Raw genomic sequence first — 20,849 nt, 5'->3', positions numbered from 1 at the left:
TTCGTTTCCCCAATAATACGGGCTAATTTCTCCATCTCTGCAATGTGCAAGATTTTCAATGAAAGCTTTGTCTTTTCTGGTACCATGCATATTTTCCCATTTCTGGCATTTATAATGTTTGCAGCCGCAGCAGCCATTAACAAATTGATAGTTTAAAAAACTAAACTATTTTGTATTAAAACCTTCAATCAAGCTCAGAAACGTTACATTTATATCTAGCAGCATGTGAGCTGTTTTTCACAAATTATTTCAATCAACCATGAATATAAAAGAATAGGGTTGACCATAGCATACTTCCAACAGCCAAAGGTGTTTATCCTGTGTATAAGGTAAAGGTAAAGTGTGCCTTCAAGTCGATTTCAGCTCCTGGCACCAACAGAGCCCTGTGGTTTTCTTTTGGTAGAATACAGGAGGGGTTTACCATTGCCTCCTCCCACGTAGTATGAGATGATGCCTTTCAGCATTTTCCTATTTCACTGCTGCCCAATATAGTACCAGTGGGGATCTAAACCAGCAACCTTCTGCTTTTGTTAGTCAAGCAGTTCCCCGCTGTGCCACTTAAGGTGACTTTTATCCTATGTACCTTATTTGATTTATCTAGTGTAATTACCATCTATAGATAATCTTAACTTGAGCTTCCTTCCAAAGTATATCCCGCTGAGCTATGCCACTGTTGTTTAAAATAGCTTAAATTGCTGAGGTTCAGAGTAACAAGTAATACAAAGAGCAAATAAATAATAAGTCATACAAAGAATATATGGTTTCTCTTTGTTTGGTTTCTCTTCGATCAATATTTCCATTTCAGAGATATTTAGCAATGACTTGTTTTATTTTATGTTGGAATTCTAAATGATATGATTTCCTAAAAACAAACCTATCCTTAACTATACTATTTACTTAAGGGGTAAATAGTCCACTACATGTTTAAACACTTTGATATGGTATATACTACTGGCAAATTGAAGTTTTGGTTTTATGAAAGAAATTGATACCCTTCCAAATGCTGAGAGAACAAAAAGAAAAGTATTATTAATTATTAGGTTGATTATTAACAGAGGCGTATCTAGAGAAAATAGCGCCTAGGGCAAGCACTGAAATTGCGCCCCCTGTCCAAACCCCCTGTCCAAACCCCCTGTCCAAACCCCCTGTCCAAACACCATGACACCCATCTTTCGGATAACTTTACCATAATATCAGCTGAAAAATACAAGTCAAGCTCGTTAATCTTTTAATCTTTCAAAAAATATTTAGCAATGGATGTAGCCAGACCAAAAAATGCTGGAAAACTACAAATTTCAGTATGCTGGGGCTCATGAAATATCCAAATACTATGTGGAGGTGTACTTGGAAAACTAAACAGAAGTGCCTGTCTAATTCTCTACTATGCATTGTAGCATCACTATTACATGAGTTTTAAAAATAAATGGAGAATTTGACTTTTCCCAGATACTCTGAAAAGAATTAAAGGATATGCAGAGTAAACTGTGTCACTGCTTGCAATATATTCTAGACTTTCAGAAAGACAGTTAAAATGGGAGAAAGAGAGCAAGAAACTCCCAGTGGGGCTTAATACTAAGGATTTCACACTGATTCAAAGACAAACTCACTATTAATAGCCATATTATTAAGACATCACATTTAACTCATTTAGCAAAATAAGAGCAAATGAATATAATCCTAGCTCATAAGCTTCAGCTCAATATTCACAAGCCCTGATTCTCTGTACATAGTGCCAATCTGAATATGTGTACAGTGACTTATATTATATTTTTAAAAAATAATTTTTTAACCTGTAGCCCCTTTGGGGGGCTTCCTAAAGGCCGTGAGGGGGTCATCAAAGGTTCCCACTCCCCCCTCTGGCCTCTAGGGCCTCACAGAGACCATTTGAGCATGTGCGGTGGCCATTTTAAAATATAACTTTTTTAAAAAAATGGCCACTGAAAACAAGATGGCCACCACACATGCTCAAATGGCCTCTGTGAGTCCTGGCATGGCCTAGGGCCTCACAGAGATGGCCATTTTGGTTTTGGTGGCCATTTTTAATTATTATTTTTTAATTTTCAAAAATGGCGCCCCCCCTTCAAGTGGCGCCCAGGGCACGTGCCCTTCCTGCCCTACCCTAGATACGCTTCTGATTATTAAATACCTGTTTGAAGTAGAAGCAGCCAAGCACTATGGTTTTTGTGATTTTAAAAAAATGCCGGGGACTCTTGAACCAATAAACACCTATAGAGAACAGAACAGACTTGCAAGGCTGGGATTTTTATCTGTTTACATTCCTGTGAAAAGTGGCCCTATTAGACTAGGACCATAGCACTGATAGGTGGGCTTAAATGACATTTTCCTCCCTGCCCCTTTCCCAATGAAAATTGACCCCTCACAAGCTGCTATTTTCCCCATTTGGGAAAACTTATGTGTAACATATGTTTTCTCTAATGGGGCAAGCAGTAGCTTCAGGAGGCATTTTCACTGGAAAACGACATAGAGGGAAAGAAGCTTCCCTTCCCTAGTACAATGCTTTTCTATTAATCCTATGGCTACTGTTAACAAAACTTTAAAGGGACAGGCAATCCCATCCCAAATCTCCATTAGCCCGGTTATGACTTCTTTAGGACTTTTTTTTTTAAGCCCACTGTAATCATGTGGGTCTGGAAGTGCCACACTGGTTCAAATGTGGGTCTGGAAGTCCCACACGGGTGCATCACTCCCGCCCACTGCATTGCTCATGGTTACAGCAGCTTTTGTCTGAGGATTCACCCCAGCCTCCCAATCACAGAAATGCACCATGGTCACAGAATTCACCTCTTCAGATGAATGAAGCAGCATGTGGCAAGGAGGGGTGAGTGATGTACCAGGGTGACTTCTGGACCCACTTTCAGCACTGTACATTATTACAGTGGTGTGTGTGTGTGTGTGTGTGTGTGTGTGTGTGTGTGTGTGTGTGAGAGAGAGAGAGAGAGAGAGAGAGAGAGAGAGAGAGAGAGAGAGAGCGCATCCAAAGAGGGCTATATTTAGTAAAGAGCCTGACAAGGGTTGTTCCTGGGGCCCCTACTCCTTGAGAAGCTGGTTGGAGAGTTGATGATAGGGATGCCTTCTTTTTTCTTCAGTTCACAGGGAGGCTTCTCCTTCTCTTGGATAGACAATTCCTTGCAGTGCTGGTCCCTGCTCTTGTAACTTGTAGGTTTGATGAATGCAAAGGTGCTCTATGAGGGGTTGCCACTGTAGATTCTTTGGAAGCCATCTGATTTGGAAGCATGGTGGAACAACACCCCTCCCCCTGCCCCTTCCCACATTGTACCACGCAGGTTGGGAGCTGGTTAAACAATTTGCTGCACAGACAGCTCTGAAACAGTTCTCCCCACACCCCAGACTCTGTTGCCAGATTTGGCTTTTTTAAAGCCAAATTTTGGGTTACGGCTCATTTGACTCACGAGTATACCCCTTAGGTTCTGGCCACACGGGAGCACCACAATACCACCACATAGTGCTACAGAGCTCAGGTTCAAGGCTGATGCAGTGTGAGGAGGAGGTTTTTAACAACTCTTCCTGCCCTGTTTGGCTTCAGGGGAGAGAGAAGTCCTCCTGGCCCACAACTTGCAATAATAATAGTGTTCAGGAGCTCAAGCCCTGGAAACCTCTCTCTTGTTCTATTTGTGATTAATTGTTTGGGGAAAACAGTCTGCACATATTCAGAAGCACTCTTGCCTTTTCTTATTTGCTTCACATATTCCAAGGCTGAGCACAGAGAACAACTTCTGGGGCTATGCCCTAGGGAGTTCTTGTTAAATTGAACCCAGTTTAAATATCTTGAGGTGCCACAGGAACACTGTGGTCTTTTATTCAGCTTCCATCTTCTTTTCCTGGATAAATATTTTTTACCTATGAGAATTTCTCAGGACAACCAGATGAAAATGTGATCTGATGATGTTGTATCTCCAGAATATGAGACCTCTCATTTTGAGGAGAAGCAGTGCTCCTCAAAATGCCTGTGTTGTTGCTATTTAATTAGATATTGTTTTAATTGTGTTTTTAATAGTTTTAACATTTTAAATTTTAATTGTTGTAATGTTTTAAACTTTTTTTCTGTTTTTTTATTGTTTTGTTGTAAACTGCCAAGAGACTTGCATTTGGGCAGTATACAAATGTGTTAAATAATAAAATAAAATAAAATAAAGTCAGGCTTGATGGTAGAATCTCCCCTGTCCTTGCAAAAAGAAAGAAAAAATTCAGGGAATCTAAATAATTCCTGCAAACACTTCCCCAAACCTAGAGGCTCACCTCTCCCATGCACACACTGCTTACTGGCAGGCTATGAAGGGTTTGATTGGTGTTCAGCAAGTTCATCACTTGCTGAGAATTGATCTGCTGGACATGCTTAGCCAACCTTCACCCCAGAATTCACTCTCATGCCTCTATTTATGGGTTCAGGAGTAGTAGTCAGCTGAACTTTCACTGCATGTGTGAAATACATCCGGCTGAAGCCTAAAGAATGTATAAACTATGAATGGGCACTGCCTGCCAATAGCTCTGCTTCACCTTTTCCATTGTCACTTCTCTCCCCCCCCCCCCCAACCAGCACATTCTCATTACTCTCTTGACCTTTTTCTTCTTAGTTACCGCATACATTGTAGCTATTTAGCTGCAAGCGCTTAGAGATCAGATTTTTGCCAGAAATAGTTCCTGTGATGCAATCACTTTGAAAGCACTTTGGGGGAGGGGAAGCTGCAATCCCTTCACTAACATTGAAATTAACAGGCTCAAAAACCTCCATTAATGAACCTCTCTTTTTTCCCCCTCTGAAAGTGATCCTGTTTGTTTTTCTGTGTGTTTAACACGTTATAAAACTCTTCTCATGTATAACTGGGGGCTGACAGTAATCTCACTTAAGTTTCTATTCTTACTTACCCTACTTCTGCCCCCTCATGTAAGAGGTTTAGAGTAGCTGCTAGGCACAAGGTTTGCAGGTGTATTCTAGTTGGGTAGAGGCCATTGAAGATGAGAAATAAGGTGCAGGAATAAGCACTGAAGTTGGGGATACCTGCTGTGTGGCACAATGGGAGCCAATGAATCAGCATCTGCAGATGATCTCCTCAACCAAGAGGCCCACCACTGGTACACAAAATTTATGAAGGAGTGTCCATCAGGGCAACTGAGCCTTCATGAATTCAAGGCGCTTCTGGGTCTGCATGGTTTGAATCCGCAGGCAAATCATTATGTTGATCAAGTGTTCAATACTTTTGACTTGAACAAGGTAAGCCCTATTTTATTAATTACTTTTGCACTTGGCCGCAGTGGCTCACATTTAATTAGAGTCTGAAAGCAGTGCTATACTCGGAATGACTCACACAGTCATTCTGTGCAGACAGAAATTTAATATGCTGGCTGCATCCATCAACATGCTTATTGTAATTGCTTATTTGCAGTGAGTCATTTGACTTTTTAAAAGTGTATTTTTAGTGCCCTTTTGGATTAACTAGGCTAGTTGTTCATGTGCATTATAATGAAAGGTACTTTTTATAAAGAAAGAAGTATTAAGAAATCTGTCTGAAAACTATATTAACCTCTCTCTTTTTTTGTCAATTAACCATCATCTTAATTTCTGATACTTGCTAGCATAGTTTTAGAGGAGTTCAAAAAATTCAGAATACATTATCACAGTTTCAACTCATAGTGGTGGTGGGAGAATGTTTTACTTAGAAACTGGGAACTGAGGAAGAACTATGTAACCTACTAAAAACTACACTGAGTACATAGAATCTGCTCCATTAAAACCAACAGGAGCTTTACTACTGTCTTAAATACAAGTAGGGTGGTCTTGTGTCATAGCCACAGTACTGAAATGGTTGCTTAAAACACTTTTTTACTATTTTGATTTGTTCCCACTGTCTGTCAGGTCAGTACTATCATCTAGAAGATAATCACATTTCTCACATGGCATTAAACCACATGAAACTGTAGAGTTCCTGAAATAATACAGCACTTTAAATGTTTCCTAACCGATTATTTTTGCTTGTGTGTGTATTGTATATTTTATTTCCAATCAATAATACAATGGTTTACGCTGTATTTTCCCCCCTGAGAATCATACATATTTGTATTTGATATCACCCCCACACATACACATATCTATGCTTTACCAGTTATAGTATGCCCTTATACGCTTAGAATAATACATGTTCTTTAACACCATTAATTCCCAGATCCTGAATGTTTTAAAATGGAAGCTATTGGAGGTGATGAAACAAATCAAAGGACTGTCTAATGTAATAGGTTTCTTAAAAATATGAAGCCCTGTGGTGCTCACGGTTTCTTAATGGTACGCTTGTACCTTTTTAAATGGTTTAGAAGATTTCCAGAGTGATTCATCACTGCAGCTGCTTCAGTTTGGGATAATCCACTTATTAACATGCACCAGTATGTTGCTGATGTTCAAAGTGGCATTTCAGAGCAGTCATGATTTCAAGACCCAATTATTTGTCTCTCCAACTAAACTCAGAATAGAAATCCAGCAGAAATTATAGCTCCAAATCAAGTATACAGGTGAAGAAATTACAAGTTCAAGTAACCTGGGTTCCAACATAGTTAACACTTCATATACTTCATATAACTTAAATTGGACTGTAGGGATTATGGAGTCATTTCCTGACTTTAGAAATTTTCCTCCTGGTGCCATATGGCTAGAACTTCGCACAGAGAAAGCTAATGGCTAAGAACATGATTTGAAAGCCAAGAAGTCCCTAGCTCAGCCTCACTCACTACGTGACCCTAGGCAAGCTCCTATCACATAACCCTCTATCTGTAATATGGGGATACTACTGGCTTACTTTACAGGATTGTTTTAAGGACTATTGAGATAGTAGGCAGCTTTCTCAGGAGGAGGAGAGCTGGTCTTGTTGTGGGAAGCATGACTTGTTGCCTTAGCTAAGCAGGGTCCATCCTGTTTGCATATGAATGGGAGACTAGAAGTGTGAGCACTGTAAGACATTCCCCTTAAAGGATGGAGCTGCTCTGGGAAGAGCATCTATGTTCCAAGTTCCCTCCCCAGCATCTCCAAGATAGGGCTGAGAAAGATTCCTGCCTGCAGCCTTGGAGAAGCCGGTCAGTCTGTGTAGACAATACTGAGCTAGATGGACCTATGGTCTGACTCAGTATATGGCAGCTTCCTATGTTCACACTCCCTGTGTGAGCTGATACTTCTACCACTTTCCATGTCATCTGAGCCCACCATGTTGGATTACCAAAGGCCACCCAAATTCACTGCCCAGCTTCAAATGTCCGTTATTGCCATCATGGGCAATGTGACATTTCTGGGTTTGGATGACATGGAGCATGGAAATACTGGATCACACCAGGAACGTGCAGTCATACAGAACTGCAGTTCCCACTTAATTATGTGCTTCCATTATGTGTGAAGCCACCCAATGTATGGGAAGATCAGGAGAGAGAGTGTGGGGTAGGGAGGGTCAAGACTGACAGCTTGCACCAGCATTTGATTCACAGGGTATGCTCATCTATCTGTTCAGTTGTGAACCTGCAAAGAAGCTGGTGTGAATGCTCTGTCAGGGTTTCTGTTTATTCTTGGCTTCTCATGTCATTGTATTGAAAATTCCTTGGATAGCACACCCATAAAAAGTTGGCTCTATCTTCCATCTCCTTTGCTTGCTTGGGATTTAATGAGCCCTTTCTAAAACATTACTTCCCCTGCAGACATCTTCTCCGTCTCCCAGGGCATGTGGATTACGCATCCACATGGATTCCAGCTCTCCCTGGCAGTGGCGGAGGGGTGGGGCCGGGATGTGTGCCCCCCCCGAAAACCCATAATGCACCGTGCAAGTGTATGGTGCATTATGGGGACCCACCCAACACTGACCAGGAGCTCCGCAGTCTCCCAACCCCTGCTGCAAATACCTGGGCTGGCAAACAATCAACAAAATGGGGCTAAGAGACCATGCATTCCCTTAATCTCATTTTGGAGGTGGGCTCCAGAGATGGGTTTGCCATTGTGCTACTGCTGGGAGCTGCATGGCTCCCGATGGTTCACACGCACAGCAAAGGCAGTCAAGCCCAATCTTTGCTTCATGTGTGAACAGCCTCCTTGTCTAGTTTTTACGGGGTCTGCTCAGTGTGGGAGAAATGTTAGCCTAATCAAATGAGCAGATACTGAGGCACTTCACATGACTGGTGTGAAGCGCCAGACAGGGCTTGTACAGGGAGAGTGGGCTTAGCCCACTCTCCCCACACACAAGCAGTTGGTTTTTGCTGGGCAGCCAGATCGGCCGCCCAGATGAGCGGTCAGGCACTCCTGCGCCCAGCCTCAGCTCCGTCGGGAGCTCTGGGGGTTAAGGGAAGGGGAGTGCCACTGCATGGCACCCCAGTCCCCCAGACCCCAGGAAAGCACTGTGTGAGTGTTCGGTGCCTTCCTGGGGTCCCCCCTCCCCTCTCTCCCCCACCCCAGTGTGTGCAAGCATGGCTGACACACAATTAAAAAAAACAAGGTTAAGCTTGCTCCGTTAACCTCATTTAGGGTGAGGGGTGCTTAGGTGGGCTAGCCGCCTTGGAACCACCGGGCTTGCCCTTGAGCCCAGTGGTTCCAATGAGTACCAGAAAGCGGGCTAGGCTCTCTTAGCCCACTTTCTGGTGATCATCAGAATAGCTTCAATGTATACTCTTGTACAGCATTCATAAGCATTTATTAACTGTAAGTCTTGCCCCTCAAGCTGATATGCATTGTAACCCTACCTGCTCCACTGCCCACTCACCAGTTTAGTCTGAAGAACCAAATTCTCCACCCTAAAACCCCAGCATTCCTTTTCACAGAGAGAACTCTCTCCAAGTACAATGTTTGGCCCTTCAGATAAATGCTGTAAGCAGAGAGGGTAGGTTTCAGCACCTGTCAGCATGGGCAGAACTTACCTGGATACAGCATCCACCATGATTAGCTGTGTGTGTGTGGTTAGGGCTTTAGTCGTTCTTTCAGGCTTGTATTTGCTCATTCTGGAATTAGCCTAACAATGTCCTTGAAAATTATAAAAATAAAGCACTGTTTTCCTCAACAAAGTTCATCGCAGCTAGGACACTTTTTAGGTAACTAATCTGCATGTTGTGTTTATTTTCATATATGTTTGATTTTATGTCCTTTCCTCACCTGTGCTTAAATAAACCTCTTTCTTTTGTTTAAGGACATTGTGAGGCTGTACTCATGCGCAGCCTAACCTGGGCTAGGACGCACAGTCGGTTTAGGCCATGCATAAGAACTGCCAGGATCTGCCAGGATCCTCTTACAGCTGGTGCTGAGACACTGCGGGGATGCCTGCCAGTGCCAGGAGGATCCCAACAACGTGCTGTGCACTCACACAGTGCATTGTGGGATTTCTGGGGACCAGGATGATGCGTTCCCACCCCCCACACTTCCATGCTGCCAGAGACAGCAGTGGAATATCTGAGCACACGATCCTTGCATCCAGAGGCAGCAGGAGGATCGTCTAAGGCAGTGTTTCTCAACCACTGGTCTGCGGACCAGTGCTGGTCCGCAAGGCATTGGGTACCAGTCCATGAGGCATCACTAATAAAAATCACACACACACACCCCAAAAAAGGGCCGCCAGGAGCTCTCCAGAGCTAATTTACAGGCAGCCCTCACTGCTGGATAATGTTCATTTCACTTCCTTGAAATGAACATTATCCAGCAGCAAAGGAAATGAGCTCCAGAGCACTGCCCGAAATTGGCTTTTGGGGGGTGGAAATGGGGGCGATGGGGGTGACCCCCTTACTAATGACTGGTCTGGGAAACTGTGCATGAATAATGTACCAGTCCATGACTCCAAAAACGTTAAAGGTGAGCTTCCACAGCCTTTCCCACCATTGCCCTCAAGCCCTCATGTAAGTGTGAGAAATGGCCCTTTATGTAGCTTCTTGAATTAAGTAGCTTTAAACCCCAATTTCTCTAGCTATTTAGAGTTCAGTTATCAAGCTTGTAGAGTTTCTTAGGAATTGAAGTTGGAAAGCCCCATATTAAACACTGACACAGGATGGATAGACTTTTTTCTGGCATAGTGCCTCTTTGAGCACATGGGGAAAGGCCAATATAAATAATAAATATTATTACTTTAGCACACCCATTCTTAGCCTACTTTAAAATGTGTAAAGAATAGAGCCAATGGCAGCTCCAGAAAAAAAACACAAGAGAGGTGCACAGAAGGGGCAAAATACATTTATGGGTGGGTGAGCTGTGTCACACATGTTAGATTTCTGAAATAGAACTAGGGGGCAGGTGGTGGGGAGCAAGTTACTTGTCTGAGTGAGTGCTCGCCTCCACCCACTCACCCAGAGCCATCCTGGGGTAAAGCATGAAACTGAACATAAAATATGTAAATAGCCCAACTATGTAAGCCAGCTTTTATTGGTATGTCTCAAACATAGAGGCAGAGATTGCATTGCAGGATTCTTTGCTTTTAATTTTTTTTCCTCCCCTCCCGCTCACAAAATGGATGTAAAGTTCTATCTGGGATTTGAACTTGAAATGAAGAATGTTGTCCTCAACATGCCCCCTCTCTTATTCAGTGTTTTTAACGGCAATATTGCATTTTGCTATATTTTGCATTTTCCTTTTTGCTTAAAAAATCTAGTAAGGATCAAGCTGATATTTGAACTTGATATGTAGAATTATGTTCTGAATAGGTGTGCCACATTCCATTTTGAAATTTAAGTATTCAAAATAATTGTCACATGACACTTTTTTTTTAAAGCCAAATGGTCAAATTAAATGAAAAGCCTCACTTTGGTCAATTGTTCTTTTCAGCTCTAGGTATTCCTATATTTATATACCTAGGTCTATGCTCTAGGTGGCAATCAAAAGATTTTAGTATAAAAACTGGTTAGCTTAATCTAGGATTGGTCATGGTATTAAAAACAGGTTAACTCATCAGGTCCAGCTTGGTTTTGTATTCTGAGAAAATGGAGATTTAAAAATGTAGATCATTCTTTAACAAAAAGTAATAGGATTTTGGGCTTGTAATACTGTTTGGATAATATGTAATTTCCAAAGATATTTTGCTAGAACTTTAGAAAATTCTTGTAAAATCATCCAAGTATGAATTTTTGTCACCCAATCTGAAAATACGGAACAATTTCTAATTAAATGAAAATGCACTAAGAAAATTAGGGGAAATGACAAAAATGACCGACATAGAAAAAGAAATTAATAACAAACATGAATGATGTACTTTTTGCCTATTGTAAAAGTTATTGTGAAAAACAGTAAAGAATAAGTTGAATTAGATTTTAAGAGGAACAAATGTAGAGGGGAAATCAAAATGTTCCACAAGCACAGTGATTAAAGTGAATGCTTAATAGAAAAGTTGTAATGGAAGAAAAGTATTGATGTGATAATGAAAATAATGGGATTAAGTTCTAAAGGAATACTACTTTTGTAATATTAATTAAGAATATGATTACAGAACCACATTCAATGTAGGAGCAAAGTTTCTCTTGGTAGAAAAGAAGAGCCCCAAGTTACTTTTATCTTCTTATTTTGATTCAGTGTACACACAGATAACTGTTCAATGAGCTGACTATTACATTATAACTATTTAAAGCTTTATTATATTCTAGCTGGGCTGGGCACAGAGCATCTGTGCCTCTAGTTCTCCCCTCAGCCACCCTCCGCTGCAGTTTTCTTCCCCTACCTGCCCACCACCAGCACTGCCCCCCCCGCCATCTTTCCCACCTTGACCGCAAGCCTCTTCACCGGTGCAGCTGCTTTCCTCTCCCCCTGCCAGCAGCTCACTTGCGAACTCTCACAAGGGCTGCCACACATGGGATTAGCAATGGGTACGCCTTAGATAAATATATAGATAGATTTGCCTACATAGGTGTGCTTATGGGAAGTCATCGTGGGTGTGTATTTGCACCCTTATTCTCTTCCAACTACACAACAAAACATGTATTATGCTTTTGAGTATCTGGTCTTTTAATGTTGCACAACTGCATGCTTCCCTTCAACCTGCACAAAACTAGTTCCCCACTATGTGTTAAAGTGGCATTGGCCAACTTGTACTAGAAAACTGGCTGACATGCAAATTAGCTGCTAGGCTTGATCACATAGTTACTCTACAGCTCTATATTACAGGGCAAAGGTAATTTCTAGGGATGTGCATGGAACCAGGAGGGAGGGGGTTACTTTAAGAGACAGGGAGGGTGCCTCCTACTGCCCATCCCTGCCTTGTCACTATTCCTCTGCCAGCACTCTCCCAAAAAGCATGGGTGTGGGTTGCAGCATTCCTCCTTGAAGCCCGATTCAGTATCACCATGCAAATGGCTAACGTGCGTGCACAGCATGTGCTCCAGAAAAGGAGTGCTGAACCAGTTCCATGCACATCCCTAGTAATTTAAAAAAGCAGTAGAATGTAACAGGCATTTAATGAAATCTCTAAGCAACCAAATAAATTGGGTGTAATCCAAACTGTTCAGCAGTGGAATGGTTAAGGCTTATGTATTATATTGTATTTTATCATTTTCAGTGCGCTGTGATACACTATTACTGACACCCTGTACACACTAACAGTCAAACATGCAAGATATATAAAATCCAACCAGTCTCATTCCAGCTAGGTTCCCTAATAGTATGGACTCCAAGAAGACAGGTGGCTAGCCAGATGCCTTATTTAGAGTGGGATCCAATCCCTTTCCAATCTACCATATTTACCCAAATTGAATCTATACCCAAATTGAAGACATCTCTGAATTTAAGACGGCAAAGGATATTTAGATGCCATGACATGTCTATACCTACAAAGATTAAAATAGTTCAGACAGTAGTTTTTCCCGTGACATTCTATGGATATATTTATTTATTTATCTATCTATCAAAAATTTTGATTTGAAAAAGCAAGATAGAAAAAGTATTTATGCTTCTGAACATTGGTGCTGGAGAAGACATTTGAGGATACCATGGACAGCCAGGAAAACAAACAAATGGATCATAGAACAAATCAATCCAGAATTTTTACTAGAGGCACAAATGACCAAACTATGCTCTGGACACATTATGTGAAAACCCAGCTCTCCTGAGAAGTATTTCCATAATGCTAGGAAAAGTTGAAGAAAAGAGAAGAAGGGGACAACCAGCAGCAAGGTGGATAGACTCGATTACGACAGCAACGAAGATCCCACTGAGAGACCTTAAAGGCCAAGTTGAAGATAGATCATTCTGGAGAGAATCTGTCTATGTAGTCGCTAAGAGTTGACATCAACTTGACTTCACTCACTCACTCAATCACTCACTCAATATTGTATTTACCTGAAAGGAAGAGGACTCTGAATTTAAGATGACCCCTTGATTTCTAAGACTGAAGGACTTAGAAACAACCTAGTCTTGGATTCAGAAAAATATAGTAGGTACGGGGGCAGCATGTAGAGGAAATGATTCTGTTCTGTTGTGGATTTACTCTACTATGGTCACCCTCTGGATAGATAATCAACAGGAAAACAACTTTCCTGTCTTATTAATTTCAATAAGACCTCTATTGAGTAACTTAGTCAGGATGTCAGCCATTATTTTCATGCACAAATAATATTATTGATCAGATTAGTATACAATCAACTGGATAACCAGAAGTTTCAGTAAACAGGGGATATAGTATGAAGAATGAAGGGGATATAGTATGAAGAACAGGGAATGGCAGATCAATACATAGTGAATTATCTTAATGGGTTTGGGGCTTTTAAAGAAATTGAATTTATTGTAAACCTAATTTTTCTTGTCTTGCATCTCACAGCATGGAAGCTTTATGCTGCAGTGGGATTCTCCACCTTGTGTTCAGTTAGTACGATAGTAGGTTAATCACTGTGGCAGCGTTAACGTTTGATGTTGACTTGATCCTATTGATCTTTATCAAGCAAAAGTTAAATCTTCAAAACAGAATTCTTAACATTTCATATCAATAAAATGGCATGTGTTTTGGGGATTATGTACAAGCACAGGAGAATCAACACACTATATCCTGTCATAAAACAGATGAAGAAGGTAGAAAGAGATGTATTGAAGGTCAAGATATATAAATATGTGAAAATAATAATAATAATAATTAATAATCCCACTGCACTACCCCCAGTGAGGCACTGCTTTGACCCCCAGTGAGGCACTACCTTGGCATGGTTGTGGGGCTTGCGTGCTCTGAGGAAAGTGAGAGCTATGCCAGAGGTCCAACCATACTGGACAGGTCTCACCAGAGGAGCCAGACAAAGAGTGCCTCTCCCATCAACAATATGGTGAGACGTAACTTTAATAAATCTATACTGGATCGGTCGTCACCCGGGTCAACAAGGACCGCGCCAGGTGCTGGAGTCCCTGGATATCTGGTGGCAAGTGAGCAACAGGACTCAGGATCTTCAGCTGAGCAACCAGGGCTGAAGACTGCAAGGTTACTGGAAGAAACGTCGCTTAACCGAAAAAAATATACGAAAAACGCCAACAAGGAAATAATGATTGCTATTACAAGTCTAGTCCAACTAGAAGAGGTTATTTAAAAAGAATGTACCAAATTTGGGAAGAGAAGCATCCAGATACAGAAATAACAGAACAAAGGCTAGCAGACCAGAGAAGATTCATAATAAGAAATAAAGTATTCACAGGAGTTGAGCTGGAAGAACTGCAAAGGGCAACACAGGCTGAAGATATGGAAGAAGAATTACCACCAACTGAAGAAGTTGCTCAGGCACAGGGGGAGGAGGTGTTGGAAATGGAGGATGCCACTGTTGCTGAACTCTTTCAAAATCAAAACCTGGCAACCTCTCCTTTGCCTTTACCACAAAAACCCAAATGCCATTTAACAGAAAAGTAACAAGAACTAAAGCAAAAAATAACTGAGTACAGGAACCAAACACTACCAGGGTTCGACTTCCAGCGCTAAAAACAGCTGCCAAAAAACAACTTACTCAGGCATTAAAAGATGTCAATGCTGCACTTGCAGAAATAACAACCAAGAATTTGCAAGAAACAAACCAACTAATGTACAGTGCAGCAACAATAACAACACAAGCGCTTGGACATAAGATCAGTGGACCTGTAAAAAAAGAAAGTAGTACATCACCTAAATGGAAGATTAGATTAGAAAATAATATCTCCAGGCTTAGATCAGATGCTAGTAAATTGCAAGATATGAAAGACAAGAAGCTGAAGAATGAAAACACCAAACGGTATCTGATCCAAAAATACCACCTAGATTCAAGGAAAAATAGAGAAGTCCTGGAAATAATAAAGCAGCAAATAACAGCAGTGTCAAAGAAGATTAGCAGATACGAAGCCAGAATTACACAACACAGGCAGAATCTCCAATTCCAGTCGAATCAGAGACGTTTCTACCAAAGCATAGAAGAAGAAACTACAAGAAACCTAGAAACACCAAATAAAGAAGAAACAGTGCAATTCTGGGGGAAATTATGAGACAATCCAATAGACTATAATAAAAAAGCAGGCTGGGTGAAAGAGGTCAAAAAATATAACCAACAAATGCAAGATCTAATAATAACACCAGAATTAATAAGTGAAAGAGCAAAGAAAATTAAAAATTGGACTGCACCAGGCGAAGATGAACTGCATGGCTTTTGGCTTAAACACCTAACAAGTCTTCATAAACAACTATCAAAACAGTTCAATCACATTCTGCAAGGAGGTGATATTGAACAATGGCTAACAACTGGGAAAACTCATCTCATAATGAAAGACCCAGCTAAAGGTGCGGTTCCAAGTAATTATTGACCGATAACCTGCCTGCCAACCATGTTCAAATTATTAACTGGAATAATAGCAGATGAAGTAATATAACACTTATTAACTAACAAACAGCTTCCAGTTGAACAGAAAGGAAATTGCCCGAACACCAGAGGCACAAAAGACTAGCTGCTGATTGACACAATGATTTTAGAAAACTGCAAGAGAAGAAAAACCAATCTAAGTGTTGCATTGATTGACTACAAGAAAGCCTTCGACTCATTGCCTCACACATGGATACTAAAATGTTTAGAAACAACTGGTGTCAGCAAAAACATTCAGACATTTATTTAAAAAGCAATGAGCATGTGGAGTACACAGTTAACAATCAATGGTGAGACACTTGGACAGGTTAGCATTAGAAGAGGTATTTTCCAAGGGGACTCACTATCCCCTCTGTTCGTAATCACCATGACTCCACTTTCACAAATACTAAATAAAATAGTCCTTGGATACCAAACATCTAAATCATCAAGTAAAATCAACCATCTGCTGTACATGGACGATCTGAAGTTGTATGGAAAGTCCCAGTCAGAAATCGAATCACTGCTAAACACTGTCCATATATTCAGTAGCGATATAGCAATGGAGTTTGGACTAGACAAGTGTGCTGCATTAATAATAAACAGAGGAAAAATAAGAAAAACAGAAGGAATACAACTGCCCAATGGAAGCAACATCAAGAACCTGGAAGAGAGAGAACATTACAAATACTTGGGCATTCTCCAGGCTGATAACATTGCACACACTGAAGTTAAAAGAAAAATTGGAAGTGAATACATCAGGAGAGTTAGAAAAATCCTCAAGTCCAAACTCAATGGCGGGAACACCATACAAGCCATAAACACCTGGGCTATACCTATTATCAGATACATTTCAGGGATAATAGACTGGACCCAGGCAGAGGTAGAGACGCTAGATCGTAAGACCAGGAAAATCATGACCATCAATCATGCTCTGAAAACCCGCAGTGATGTCGATAGGCTATACCTCCCTCGCAGCTCAGGTGGGAGAGGGATCCTGCAAGTCCATCAAACAGTAGAGGAGGAGAAAAGAGGCCTTGAAGAATATATAAGGGACAGTGAAGAAGATGCACTTCAAATGGTCAATAACGTGAAACTATTCAACACCAATGAAACAAAGCAGGCCTACAAGAAAGAACAAGTCAAGAACTGAGCAGAAAAATGGAAAAAGAAGCCACTGCATGGTCGATATCTGCACAATATAAGTGGAAAATCAGACAGCACCAAGACCTGGCAATGGCTTAAGAAAGGCAACTTGAAGAAAGAAACAGCCCTCTGTTAATACTGTTTAATACTGGCTGCACAAGAACAGGCACTAAGAACAAATGCAATAAGAGCAAAAGTAGAAAAGTCAACAACAAAAAGCAAGTGCCGCCTTTGTAAAGAAACAGATGAAACCGTGGACCACCTAATCAGCTGTTGCAAGAAGATCGCACAGACTGACTACAAACAAAGGCATGACAAGGTAGCAGGGATGATACACTGGAACATCTGCAAAAAATACAAGCTACCTGTAGCCAAAAATTGTTGGGACCATAAAATTGACAAAGTTGTAGAAAATGAAGATGCAAAAATATTATGGGATTTCCAACTACAAACAGACAAACATCTACCACATAATACACCAGATATAACTGTAGTCGAGAAGAAAGAAAAACAAGTTATAATAATCGACATAGCAATACCAGGGGATAGCAGAATAGAAGAAAAAGAAATAGAAAAAATCACCAAATACAAAGATCTACAAATTGAAATTGAAAGGCTGTGGCAGAAAAAGACCAAAATAATTTAATAAGTGGTAATTGGTGCCCTAGGTGCAATTCCAAAAGACCTTGAAGAGCACCTCAGCACCATAGGGGCCACAGAAATCACCGTCAGCCAATTACAAAAAGCAACTTTACTGGGAACAGCCTATATTTTGTGACGAAATCTATAATAACTAACAGTATTGATGATAAAATTCAGCCATCCCAGGTCCTTGGGAAGGATTCGATGTCTGGATAGAACAAACCAGTCAATAACACCTGTCTGACTGTGTAAACAAATAATAATAATAATAATGTGCTCTAACTAAAGTAAATGAATACCAACTAGGCACCATTGAAATCAAAGGGACTTGAGTCTAACTTGTTTCATTGATTTGAGTGGTCCTTAGTCACTTTCTTTGGATGCAACCTAATAATAATAATGACAAGTACAATAATAGACTAGCAGCTCTTGGGGAAACGAGTGTAGAGAGAAAGGGCAAAGGAGATATACTCCCCCAGAGCTTCACAAGACTGAAGACCCTCAGCATATTGATTAATATTGGGCTGGCTGGGGAGAAGACTGTGCTTTGTTCCAGACCCCAGTTTACCTCTTTACAGTCTTGGAAGTGAGTGATAACTGTGCTAACTGAACTGTTTAAAGTGCTCTGTTTAAAGTGCTGACTCTCTTTTATTTAGCACTGCCCATATACAACCCAACATAGCATCCCTTCTGTGGCTGCTGCTGGTACTTTGTGTTTCTTTTTTGAGTGTGAGCTCTTTTAGAACAGAGAACTAGGGATGTGCAAAGCAATTTGAATTTAAATCATTTTGACTCAAATCTGGGTGATTCAAGTTATTTGAATTTGAATCGAATAACCCCTCAAAAGGGCGATTAGATTTGAATTTGAATTGAATTTTTGAAATTTGATTCCAAATTTGATTCAAGGGCTGTTTGACATCCTTTAAAACTCATTTAGGCACCCTGGTTGGTTTTAAAAGGCACCAAAACAGGCTTGAAACGATTCAAATTCAAAACAAACTTTTAAAATTCTATTTGTGCACATCCCTACAGTGAACCATGTTATTTCTTTTTCTATGTAAACCACTTCAAGATTTTTTTTAAGGTAGTATATAAATATCCATAATAGTAGTAGTATGCAACAAATTTCAAGCATTCAGGAGGCTTCAATTGATTATATATTTATTTATACAATAAGTTGCACTGGCAGCTGCATACAAGCAGAATAAGCACTCATGTTAAACAAGTCAAGAATTATAAATTCAACAGTAACCAATTATAAATAAATCAGCAGAAGCAGGACACATTAAATGTGTGTCTAAATAAAAACATTTTCACAGCCTGTCTAAAGATGAAAAGAGAAGGAGCCTTTCCTTATATCTTACAACAACCTTGCAGCTATTTCCCACCCACCCAGTTCCAATTTTCCCACCTACTTCCCAGTTTACCACTGATAATAATAATAATAATTATTATTATTTTAGACATCAATAGTTAATGTGCACAGTTATCTGCTGAAGTTTAATCACCTCCCGGAAAGAACCCATTTCAGAAAATAAAATGTCATCTCACTGAATAGAAGAAAAACAAACTGAAATATGTGATAAAGGGCAATTTTGGAAGTGTTCAGCTGTGCTCAGATAAACCAGAAAAGCATATTAATAGACCACTTTTGAGGTAGCAATGTTTTCCCTATTTATTTCAATTAACTTTCTGTTGCTTCGTTGTAATTATTTGAAACCACTCTGGGGCAATTTCCGCTTAAATTACCTGCCAATTGCAATTAGCGGCACTTAGTCTGCACTATTAACTGTCATGCATGGTTCATAAGCTGTACTTTGTCTACCAAATAACAAAAAACAATATCACATTATTTCCTATGCTTAATTCCCCCCCCCCCCACACACACACTTGGCTAACTTCACAGTATCAATGGTTTTAGGCAATAATGAAAGGCACATTGCAAATAATTTTTACTGAGCAAGGAGAATTGCAAAAATACAGCTCAAATGCTGAACTAATTTGCACAATGTTTTGCTCTATTATTAATAATGTTACTTCTTAAGGTTTGCTATAAGCCTGCCCCGCTTTTTGGAACAGTGAGAAAGTTCAGTGGTTCCATGCTACTCAGATTCAGGAAAAGAGATCACTGGAAATCAATCAGGAAAAGAGATCACTGGAGGCTCCTGGGGTCTTTTAAATATTTGATCTATTGACAACTATACATGTTGGATGCTAGTTGAAGGTGAAACAGCAGGGTACTTCTACAAGTCAGGAACAGGTAACATCTGTTCCCAGAGAATGGACCTGTACCCTAAGGTGCTTCCACTCTCTGTCCAGCTTCTCCATTTCCACTCTCAAAAATGCAGTCTCTTTCTTCTTCTATCACAACCAGAAGCTACATGTTCATTTCAGTGACCAAACACACACACATATCCTGAGCTGGCAAAAAATGCGTCATCTTACACTCTCACATCAGCACCTACCATTAGGTGGAAGATACATGCCATTTCACAAGGGTCTTCTAACTCCTTTCTCCAAACTTCTAGCTCACCTTAATACACACTAACCCACATCATGGTAGAGCAATAGAGACAGAAGACTAATTGCCAAGAAACCATTATTCTTGGTTTTGGAAGGAAACCGTTATTCTTGGTTTTGGAAGGATAAGTATTTAGATTTTTAAAAGTGACCACAAGAAAATAGGAAATAATATACCAAGGGGAGAATGTGAAGCCTGGACTCTTTTTCTTTTCTTTTTTGCAACATGATATTTGTACTAACCAGCAGTGAATCATCTCTCCTGTGTTTGCAACTGGTGTGATGGCAAAGGGACTCAGTGGTTACAGCTGCCACCCAACTCTATCTACATCTTTGGAGCAGTGATGGTTAGTAAGGGCAGGAGGAGCTGCAGCCAGGGAAACCTTCAGAGCAGGAATCTTCTTCCAGCCCCTCTTCTCTTGCCTCTAACTTCCTGAAGCGATTCCCACGATTGGTAGAAAGCGGGGTAAGGGAGCCTAGCCCACTTTCTAGAGATTGTGGGAACCACCAGGCTCGCGGGCGAGCCCGGTGGTTACCAGGCGGCTAGCCCACCTAATTCACCCTCCCCTTAAATGAGGTGAATGGAGCAAGCACTCATTAACCTCATTTTATTGCTCGTGTGTCGCAGCAGCACGTGGCAACACATGAGTAGACCCCTGACTGGGAGGCTGCAAACAGCCTCAGAGGCTCGGGGGTCCCCGCAGCATGCCCTGCGCACTCACCCCCCCCCCAGCCCCAGCATCCCCCAT

At 40.8% G+C, this 20,849-nt stretch overlaps 1 protein-coding gene across 1 annotated transcript in view; it reads left to right on the top strand.

Annotated features, from left to right (window-relative positions):
• Positions 1-5,053: 5,053 nt before the first annotated feature.
• The window catches only part of GUCA1C (guanylate cyclase activator 1C), a 47,888-nt gene continuing 32,092 nt past the window's right edge, over positions 5,054-20,849 (top strand). The window contains exon 1 of the mRNA XM_053310026.1: positions 5,054-5,251. Coding sequence (XP_053166001.1) covers positions 5,054-5,251 — 198 coding nt within the window. The remainder of the gene's footprint in view (positions 5,252-20,849) is intronic.

The sequence above is a fragment of the Hemicordylus capensis genome, chromosome 3 (assembly GCF_027244095.1).
Source record: "Hemicordylus capensis ecotype Gifberg chromosome 3, rHemCap1.1.pri, whole genome shotgun sequence".
Taxonomy (NCBI): Eukaryota; Metazoa; Chordata; class Lepidosauria; order Squamata; family Cordylidae; genus Hemicordylus; species Hemicordylus capensis.
Note: the sequence above shows the minus strand (reverse complement) of the source record. Positions and strands in the feature narration are given on the sequence as shown.